We start from the raw sequence: 10230 nt of genomic DNA, 5'->3' as shown, positions 1-10230 counted from the left end.
CTCTTGAACTTTCCATCATCTCAAAACAAAAAGCCCAGAAACTGGTTGGTGAAATAATAGCATTGCTATCCCTCCACCCAAAAACAAACAGTGTTGCAGCAGCCCACAACCCAGCTAAGCCAAATCAAGTGTGGGTTTGCTTGGAGTGCAAGAATCAGACAAGCGCTGCAAGTTTCTGGGGAGTTCTACATTCAGCAGAATGAAGCAGCGACTTTCGTGGACTGTACTATTTCAAAGTATGGGGGGGGGGGGCTGGCAATCACGTATCTTGAGTGCCGCATTGGATAAGACTCTGTTTACGACGCAGAGAAAATTATAATATGAACATTTGTGGCATGCGTCTTGTACACTAAGGGAAGGTTTGTGTTTGTTCTGGGAAGAGAGGTATCCAGTCATGTGACCCACTCCCTACACCTGCAACCTAAAGTGGTACCTGATCTCCAAAAGCAATTAAATCAGGGTATGTCTGCCCTCCAAGCCAACTGTCATGCAAACCCAGAAATTTTGGAAAGCCTCTACCACTTTTTTCTGTTGAATGTACAACCTGCTGTCCTCTTTGAGGTGCACCACTAACTTCAGGTTTGAATACTTCAGAGCAAGCCACTTCGGGATTACTGTTGAAAATGGCTTTCAGGATCCCATATTACATTGGTGTAAGACAAACGTTCTGGCTTGTGGGTTTACCTAGTTGCCGCTGCAACAGAACAGTGTATCCCAAGAACAGACAGAAAGTGTTAGGGGAAGCTAAGAAACCGTTTCCTATGTGCTACAGTTTCCTTAACTTCAGAGTCAGGACAACGGAATCAAACTTGAAATTCCTTTGCCTTCCAAACTACTCTCAATCCACAAGTTGCTTGTCCTGGAACAGACCTGCTAACTCCCATGGGAATACCCCAAAGTATGTTTCATGAGTAGTACAGCCCACTCTCTCCAATTACATGTGATCCAATCTTGCAATGGACAGCAGGGCAAGGGAATCCTTTTTTGCATCAAGTAGTGGAGAACTGCAAGCTGTAAGAGAGGGGGAGGGGGAATATACTATATATTCTGCTTAATTCCATTGAAAACACTTTGCTTTCAAGTACAGTACTAATTCTTGCTACCTCAAGTCAATCCGGTGGCTCATTCAAGAAATAAGCTCTCTCTTCCTCGCCCCATTTGTGTGAAGGACTCTGTTGTGTTCTCTGAATGCTAGGAAGTGGGATGCAATTCTCAGGCAGAAAACAACCCATCAAGCATGGCTCTTACATAAACCCCATTGAAGTGAAAAGAGCTTTCAAAAAACAGGGCCAATTCAATTGTTACCCTGCGCTAGCAAGCCACTACAAAGGAAGGCTTTGCATCTCTCTCCTTCTGCAACTACGATCCCTTGACGAGTCAAAATGGCTTTTAAAAATCAGATCTATCACCAAAAGGAGAACAATTGCTCCCTCTTTCTTCCCCCAACAATATCGTTGTGGCGCAGCGGCACATGGGGATGAACTTAAAAAGGCTTCCAGAGGAATCAACGTGTAGCAGGTGAAGCCAGAAGCTCCCCACAGCTTGAAAACCCACCATAACTTCAGGCAAGAGATAAGCCTAGTCTACTGCCAAACCCACTACCCAGAAAGGGAGAGGGCTTTGTATGGTCTGCAGAGCTTACTGAGGTGAAAAGGGGAAGGGTGAAAAAGCCCCAACCTTTCAGAAACAGTTTTCCTGGGATCCTGAAATCAATTTCGTAAGCAAACCAAATTACAATACAAACTGATTGAGACAACCAGTTTCTTCCAAATCACTAAGAACCTGATCTCCAAAAGCAATTAAATCAGGGTATGTCTGCCCTCCAAGCCAACTGTCATGCAAACCCAGAAATTTTGGACCCAGAGACCTTAAAAAAAAAGGGGGGGGGAGGCTATCAGTTCCTAGTGTGCAATTAAATTGTGTAGAATTAATTCACATTTTGCAATAACATAGATGTGCCCAAACATTATGTGGCTATGAAGCCAATTCACATCCCAATGGTGCCACGTGGATTTAATCCTTCTCCCACTGCCACCAAAATAGTATGATCCCCCCCCCAAAAAACCCCCCAACTGGCCCGTGAGATATATTGAAAGTGGGTCATATGGCTCAATAGAATTCAAGGGAAAGCTTTGCCAACCATTTCAGTAGCACCCGAAGGAAATCTGCCCTGCTACCAGGATACAGCAGCCAACTTTCTGCCAACATATTTTAGGCTCCTCGGTTAAAAGTGAAAAGAAGTTGCAACTGTCCTCCTACACCAGGGATGTGGAACCAGTAGCCCTCTAGATGTTGCAGGACTCCAACACCCATCGTCCCCCAGCCAACATGGCCAAAGGGCAGGGATGATGGGAGCAGGAGTCTAATAACAAGCTCTCCTTTCAAAGATCCCACAGAGGCGACCCCGGAGCCTTCATCCCACAGCCTTCCAAAGGCTGGCTTCTCTTTATTAAGGAGCCCATGCAAACAGGCTAACAACCCCATTCCACAGAGTTAACAGTGATTTAGCCATTAGATCCTTGGAGGGATGGGGGCAGGGGAGGTTGGGGAGGCCAGGACTGAAATAGATTCCAGAAATGCCAATGCAAACGAGGAGGTAAAGGAGGGGGGAAACAGACAGCAGAGGGGAACTTTCCAGCTCCGCATTTTAATCATGTAGCCCAGAGCCACTGGACTTCACCCAAATTTAAAGCTGCAGGAGCTAAAAGCACAGACTTGGAGCCAGCTGGGGGAGAGAAAACCACGCCAGAACAGAGAGGAAGGAAGATCTCCCTGAGTTTTAACCCTTGACCAAAAAACAAAACAAAATAAAAAAGTAAAGTTGCTGGTTCTACCAAGCGCGGAAGGAGTTAAGTGCTAAAGCACAGACACTTAATCAGCTCCCCCCCCACACACACTTCCCTTCACATGTGATTGGAGTGAAGCCACCCTGAAGCAGCCCAAAGGGGCTTATAACAGCTCAGTTTCTCCGCCTTCAGTTTTAATCCATCACCCAGGCTGGGCCCAGCGGTGCAAGCCCCGCTTACTCGTTGGCTGTCTGGGCCCCGGGATCCTTGCCGTCGGCGTCTTCTGCCGGCTGCAGGTGGCTGGACAGTTCTTGGAGGACGGCCACCTTCCCGATCTGGTCGTTCCTCCTCTTCTCCATGATGAGGTCCTCCAGACTCTGGAATTCCAGCGTGTGGCTGCGCTTCTCCCCCAGCTGGATCTGCAAGCGGTAGGGCTGCTTGCCTATCCGCAGCTCGCCGCCGATTTTGAACTCGCGCTTGCCGTAGCGGCACCAGGCGGCAAAGCACTCCGAGTTCCTCCAGCTGAGGTCCCGGTCCTTGCAGCCCACCTGGTCCAGGGCATTCCGTACCACCGTGGCCGGGCTCAGCGGCTTGTAGTGGTATAGCTGGTTAGCAATACGTCCCCGTCTGCCCTGGCTGGCGTCGGTCAGAAAGCTGTTCACTACCTCCAACCGGTGCAGGTGCACGACTTGGAAATCCCCAACGTAGACCACCCAGTGAGGGTACTGGGCCTGGCAGACAAACTCCACCACGTCCCCAGGTTTGCACCGGTTCAAAAGGTTTTCTGGGGTGTAGGTGGCCAGGTGCCCCCCTCCTCCTCCTTCCACCCCGTCAGACGTCGGCGCATCCCCAGAGAAGCTTTTCTGGTATATGCACTCGTCGCGGTAATAGATGGAACATTCCACTTCGTGAAGCCGGGGGTCGTACGGCTGAGATGTGGGCTGCTCTCCACCGAGGTCGGGCACCACGGAGTCATGCTGAGGCTCCACGTCGTCGTCGTCGTTAGAAAATATGTAGGAGACCCCAATCCGGGGCCCCTCATCCCTGTCCATGCCCGTCGGGTCTGTGGTGGGCACCTCCTTGTAGTTTAAGTGCGTCAGCTTCTCCACTTGGTTCCCCATGCCTGCTGAAAGGAAAAAACCAACAGAGGCATTAGTGCAGGCGGAATCCCCAAAAGAGAACCCCCAAAAACTCATTCCTCGCTTCACAGGTTGCAGAACTGCATGGCCATTTATCACAATACCGCAACTCTTAGAGGGGAAAGTGGGAGATTTTTTCCAAACCCAAGGGTTCTTTCTGGGCAACATTTCAGGGGCCACATGCTAGCGATGGACAGGGCCAGAGGCAAAAGAGAGCAGGGCAATGGGTGCGAATTTTACCCTTATCCAGTTGGTGAGTTTCTGCATTTGCTTCTCCATCCAGCCAAGAAAGAGGTATTATTCAAGGAGACATTCCAGCTAGGCAAAACCACCCCATGAGGGCATGAAGCTGGGCTGGTGCTCTAGAGAGAGCCCTGAGGGCCAGGTTGAAAGACATGGAGGGCCACATTTGGCCACCAAGCCTGAGCTCCCCCCCCCCCATGTTACAACCTCTCCAGTGTTTCTAGTTCAGGCATGGGGGAACCTGTTGCCCTCCAGTTGATGCTAGACTACAGTTTGCAGCATCCCTGACCATTGGGCCTGCTGGCCAGGGCAGGTTTTAGTCCAGCAAAATCAGCTGGACTGCCTGAGCTTAACCACCGCAAATCTAGCAATCATACACATGTCCAAAAGTAAGAGACTCTCTTGTGTAACTTGACCCCCAACTTCCACCCCTCCTTGATGAAAACGAGCCCCTGGGAGCTGCAGCCTTGGGTGTCTAAATCCACCATCTGCTTCGGCCCTCCCTACACTGCTTAGTGACCACTCTCAGGTCCAACCTATACCAGACCGGACCATTTAAACCCAGGGCACCTCCACCCTGACAAACAGCAGCTCTGTAGGGCCTAAAGCCAAGGATCTTTTGCAGCTCTGCTACTTGAGATTTCTTAAGCAGAAATGCCAGCGGTTGCACCGGAGATCTTAGACATGCAAAGCATTTGCTTTAACACTTGTGTGTAGGTGGCTGAGCACCTCCCCTAACCCCTTGATCTGGAAATGTACCTGCAGAACAGGATAAAAGCTCCCCATACTGCACAGGCAAGTCTAAAGAGAATGAGGAGGGAAAAACAAAAGAGCAAACAACTGACAGAGGAAGAAATATTTTTGGTTATGCACAGAACAGCGTTGTTGAAGAAAGATATTTCAGGCTTGAACTAGGCAGGATGTTAAATACGTCTTTGTGCTGAAACGGCTGTTTGTATAAAAATGCAACAAGCATCAGTTGAGCGGGGTGGGGAGAGGTTGGGGGTGGATTCCCCTTCCCAGGAAACACCAAGGCTAGAAAAGGGATTTTGCTAAAGACCTCAGCAGGAGAGGAGAGGGTCTCATCCCCCCATCTGTTTGCTGCAATCCCCATAATTATCACACACACACACATACACACACCTCTCAGCTGATGCTCGGCATTTCAATGCCTCATCTAGGCTCCCTAAGACCACATTAAGAAGACGTGGTGCAAAGGAACACAATGAGCAGCCAAGAGGGGTTGCTACAGAAAACATGGGGTGTGTAGGATGAGATGCATATCGGTTTGGAAACTATAGGGTGTGTGTGTGTGTGTGTGTGTGTGTGTCTCCAATCAGCAGTTTGAGCCAGTTCCAACTGTAGCAGGAAACAGTCTTAAGTAAGTATCACATGGTGCAAAGGATGCTGGGAAAGGGAGCTCAGGTAACAAGAAGTTTCCCCACCTGTTAGAAGAGGAGGGAGTTGAAATGCAACAGAGAGAAGAGGAGTTTGGATTTGATATCCCGCTTTATCACTACCCAAAGGAGCCTCAAAGCGGCTGACATTCTCCTTTCCCTTCCTCCCCCACAACAAACACTCTGTGAGGTGAGTGGGGCTGAGAGACTTCATAGAAGTGTGACTGGCCCAAGGTCACCCAGCAGCTGCATGTGGAGGAGCGAGATGTGAACCCGGTTCACCAGACTACGAGTCTACCGCTCTTAACCACTACACCACACTGAGAGACATGGGATGAATCTACAACAGGAACAGGAAGGACTAGACATCACAGAACAGGTGAGAGCCTGAAAGGGTACCACTTTGCCACCTGCCTAGGGTTGCTGCCTTGGCTGAAGAGCACACAAAGCAAGCACTTAACACAATGCAGAAGGAGGCCAAATTAAACCCGGCTGCTTTGACAAGGGATGGCTCTCATATATCAGCTATGTAAACAGAAGTGATGCTGATGTCAGACCGCCAGCTGCTTGCTTATAGAGAAGCTATGGGCAGCTGAAGTCTTGGCATTGCACCCTATGATTCAGTTATTTGACAGTGTCCCCGCTCAGATTTTCCTCCTTATATGTGACTGATGCACACATGCAACACTCTGCAGGTTTCGTTGGAGTTGATTAATGTCATTTTTTTGTATCAAATGTGGTAAAAGAAAAGACAAGGCAACCACTGCCATGATTATCCTCCCTTCCACCTACCCCCACCCACCAAATCATTTGCTACTCTTTGGGAAGGATGAACTTTGAGAGGATACTTGTCTCAATTTCATTGTTGCTAAATGAGATAATATCAGCATGCCATGTTACTTTATAGCAGTGTTGCAAAAACCTGGGTCCCTAACAATTTTTGAACAACTCCCACCATTTCTAACTAGCAAGGGATGATGTGAATTGTAGTCCCAAAACACCTGAAGAGCTGGGTTTGGGAAACACTGCTTGATCACAAAGTTGGCAAAGCTGTGGCCCTCTGGACTCCAATTACCATCAGTCCCAGTGATCAAGGGTGATGGGAGTTGCAGTCCAGGAATGTCCAGAGGGCCACAGTGTACCCATCCCTATAGAACAGGGTTTCACAAACTTAGGTCTCTCCAGTGGTTTTTGGACTACAAATCCCATCATCGCTGACCACTGGTCCTGCTTAGCTAGGGGTGATGGGAGTTGTAGTCTAAAACCAGCTGGACATCCAAGTTTGGGAAACCCTGCTATAGAGTAACAGGAGCAAAGCGACAGGCTCCTTAATCTTAATGAACCACCTACATCTAAAGAGGAGAGAAGAAGCTATCAGAGCAAGGAGAGGAACCAGAAAGGACAAGGGCTGCTAGCCATAAACCTGAGCATTTTATTTAAAGAACCTGGGAGTCAAAGCAAAACCCACAACAACCAAGTCGCCAAAACAAAACAACCCTTTGTTCCTACTTTGCACCACCAGACGCAAGCTCTGGAAGAGGAGCTCTGGAGCAGTTCCACACAGCAAAAAGGTTCTACTGCATTACAAAGCTAGGCTTGCAGTCAGTTGTTGTTGGGGTTTTTTTTGGCCCTGTGGCAAGCATCAATAGCCAGTGTTAGAAAGTCGGATAGCTAAGTGCCAAATGTCTCCTTAAACCAGGGTTGCAGTCACCAAAATGGAATGCCTAGTTTGCATTTTGGGAAAAGACTGCTCTAATTTTTCAAATGAAGGACTGGCTGTGATTGATTCTCAATTAAATACCTGGCTAGTTCAGATGACAACCTTGAACTTCAAGAAGAAAAGTCACTTGATCCAGGGACAGTCCACATATATATTAGCCTATTCTGGCCTCTTTTTCTTAATGGTGACATGGACCATTCATAACATAGGAATATCCTTCACAAGTGTGGGCAGGGCAGTTGGGTGGGATAAGTGAAGACAACAGTTAACTGGAATGTTGTTCACTGCTCCTGCTCAGGCTGCACAGAAAAAGCATTTTGGTTCTTGAAATTCATTCCGAGTGCAGTGATAAAATAGAACTGATTGAATTCTACAGGATGTGTTGCTTGTGTGTGAAAACAATCAAGACCCAAGGATCCCCAGACATGCACCTCCAGATGGTGATGTCAGGCACCCAGGCATCTTCACCTGGTCACAAGTGGCCAATAGAAGCCAGGTACAAAATGTGCCTGGCTTATTTCTTAGTCTGATCAATACCATGCTCTGGCAAGGCCTCAGGAACCCAGGGGGACCATAGAACATAGCAAGGCTAGAGGTTAGAGACGATGATCAGCTCTCCACACAAGTCAGAGGCAAGGCAGGGTAAGTTTCAGGCTCCAGCCCCAGGCACACCTAACTTGCGAGCAAAATCTCACTTTGACTCTTGCTGCACAGAGTTTGATGTCTGCATCATTCCATCGGCCGACTCCTGTGAGAAGGTCGAGCAGAGCTGAAGGGACCCAAGATGAAAATGCTGCTCTTGCTGGGAGTTTGATCCTGAGGGATTCTCAAAATTCACAGGGGTGGCCCCTTCCATCACTTATGCCCTTTCTAGTAAGAGCATCAGAAGGATGCTACTGGATCAGGCAGAGGCCCATCTGCCTGCTTCATCATCCCACTTCTGACAGTGGCTAGACAGAGGAAGGGCAACTGCTCAGTGGACAAGCACCTCAGGTCTCATGATCAGTCCCTGGTATCTACAGGATGGGTAGCAATGTCCCCTGCCAGTTGCTGTAAATGATACTGACCTAGATGACCAAACCATCCCAGGCAGCTTCCTATGTCTCTGAAGAGCAGATAAGGGCATGAAAAAATAAGCAGCAGTAGAAATGGCAATTAAATGCCAATATTAAAATTCTGCATTTCTTCCAGAGTCTCCAAAGCACTTCCCATACACCAGTGGTTCCCAACTGGGAGTTCGCATAACCCACACAGGAGGGACTATTCACATAACAAAACTACCCAAGAAATACATTAAAAAATTCAAAAGTAGGGGGTCCATGGCTTGGCTTTTAAAAAACGGGGTCCACAGGACTTAGCTAATTAGGAACCACTGGCATAGACCATCATCATCTAATCAGTTCATCCGACAACCCATTAAGGTAGGCCATTCTTCTCTCCATAGTGCCGAGGAGAGGCTGAGGTTGGAACAGCCCCTTGTCAAGGGCCACCAGCGTACACTCTTATTGAGAGAATGAAGTCCAATTTCATTCAGTAAGACTTCATTCCAAACATTTAGGGCTCTTAAGGGGCAAGACACACATTCTCCTATCAGCGTTTTTATATATATATAAAAAAATGCAAACGGGACTCTTACAGCGTTACTGAAGCGCCTCTTCCCGAATTGATTTGGAAAGCACCCGAAGGATAACCAAAGCCTTAAAATGCCACTCCACGTCTGGGCTAACTTTGCCTTTGCCTACGAGGCTGTTGGTCTTAAAGGGCGTGTTTGCTGGAGAACACGCTGAAAGCCCAGCCCAGTTGCCGGCCACCTTAGTTTATTTATCGAATCGCGGGTGAGTTTTCCCAGCGGGATCTTTTTCTCCGCGAGCTGCGCTCCCCCTCGCGCTCCTCCATCACATTCTTCCTCCAGCGATCAAAGTTTTTTGGGGGGGTGGGATGGGGTGGGGGAGGGGAGGGAAAGGAGGGGCGGGGTGCCGCCGGCGGCCACCAGGTTGCCCAGCTACAGACCGAGAGGGACGCGAGCAGCCAGCAGCAGCCCGAGAGAGCCACTCACCTCTCCCGCCGCCTTCTCTGCACAAACAAGCCGGAGATCAGCCCAGGTGTGCCTGGCTCCCGTCACCTGATCCACTCCCCATACCTTCCCCCGCTCCTCCTATTCCTCCTCCTCCGTCCGGAGAGCGGCTGCTGCTGGTGGCGACGGCGCTGGAAACTTACCAAGCGACGGCGCTGCTGCGAGGCTCCTGGGGAGCCGTTTAGTCCGCCTGGTTCCTGGAGGCTGGAGGGATTTTATTCGTCCCCCCTTGGGGGGGAGCAACAGCCAACAGAGAGTTGTGGCTTCCCCCCTCCAGCTCAGCCCGGCCGCAGGTGGCTCATGGTCGCCGCGCTGTGCGCTCCGGCTGCGCGCCGCGCGCCCGCCTCGCCAGCCGGCCTGAGCAACAAGCGGGAGCCGGAGCGGGTAGCTGGAGAGAGCGAGGCGGGCGCTGGAGTCCCCGGCGAGCGCTCAGTCCCCAGCATTTAAAGGCACGGCTCTCCCGGGAGGGAGGCGGGTGCGCGCTTTCTCGCCCGCCCGCTTTTTGTTTCCCAAACGCACCAAAGTCGCGCGTCTTTGCTGGCGCTTCCTACTCCGTGCGCCCTGCTCGGTGCGCGCAGCGCCGATCACAGCCAGTGGAGGGAGCTTTGGTTTGGGGGCGGGCAAAGATCGGCGGGGGGGGGGGGGAGAGGAGGAGGAGTTAAAGCAGCCGTTGGTGTGCGTATCTCTGCGTTGTTTTTGTTTTTTTCGCGGGGAGGTGCTGCTCAAAGAAAAAAAAAACCCCGAGCCGTATGCAGTCAGAATCGGAAAGTACCGAGTTGGTGCGGAGGTTGCCAACTTTAAAAAAACAAAAGCCCAGCCGCGCCGCCTGTGCCTTTAACGGGGAATTGAGCGGAGGGTGGAGGCAGACTGC

At 50.1% G+C, this 10230-nt stretch overlaps 1 protein-coding gene across 6 annotated transcripts; it reads right to left on the bottom strand.

Moving 5' to 3' along the window:
- Positions 1 to 2407: 2407 nt before the first annotated feature.
- On the bottom strand, positions 2408 to 9900 carry LRATD2 (LRAT domain containing 2). Of its 6 annotated transcripts, none has more exons than XM_081012826.1 (2): positions 9879 to 9900; positions 2408 to 3912 (listed from the first exon to the last, which is right to left on the bottom strand). In XM_081012826.1, exon 2 carries the CDS (start codon positions 3905 to 3907, stop codon positions 3023 to 3025), a length of 885 nt encoding a protein of 294 aa, XP_080868952.1. In that variant the 5' UTR covers positions 3908 to 3912; positions 9879 to 9900; the 3' UTR covers positions 2408 to 3022. The 6 variants fall into 6 exon arrangements, with proteins under 6 accessions (XP_080868952.1, XP_080868948.1, XP_080868951.1 ...); XM_081012822.1 differs by lacking the exon at positions 9879 to 9900 and adding an exon at positions 9503 to 9871; XM_081012825.1 differs by lacking the exon at positions 9879 to 9900 and adding an exon at positions 9503 to 9871 and having other exon boundaries at positions 2408 to 3909.
- Positions 9901 to 10230: the final 330 nt, after the last annotated feature.

Source organism: Podarcis pityusensis (genome assembly GCF_964106645.2).
Source record: "Podarcis pityusensis genome assembly, chromosome: 7".
NCBI classification, from domain to species: Eukaryota; Metazoa; Chordata; class Lepidosauria; order Squamata; family Lacertidae; genus Podarcis; species Podarcis pityusensis.
This window is presented reverse-complemented; position numbering and strand designations above follow the sequence as displayed.

Coding starts and splice junctions, on each gene's coding strand:
- LRATD2 (XM_081012826.1), bottom strand. CDS start 3,907: ATGGGGAACCAAGTGGAGAAGCTGACGCACTTAAACTACAAGGAGGTG.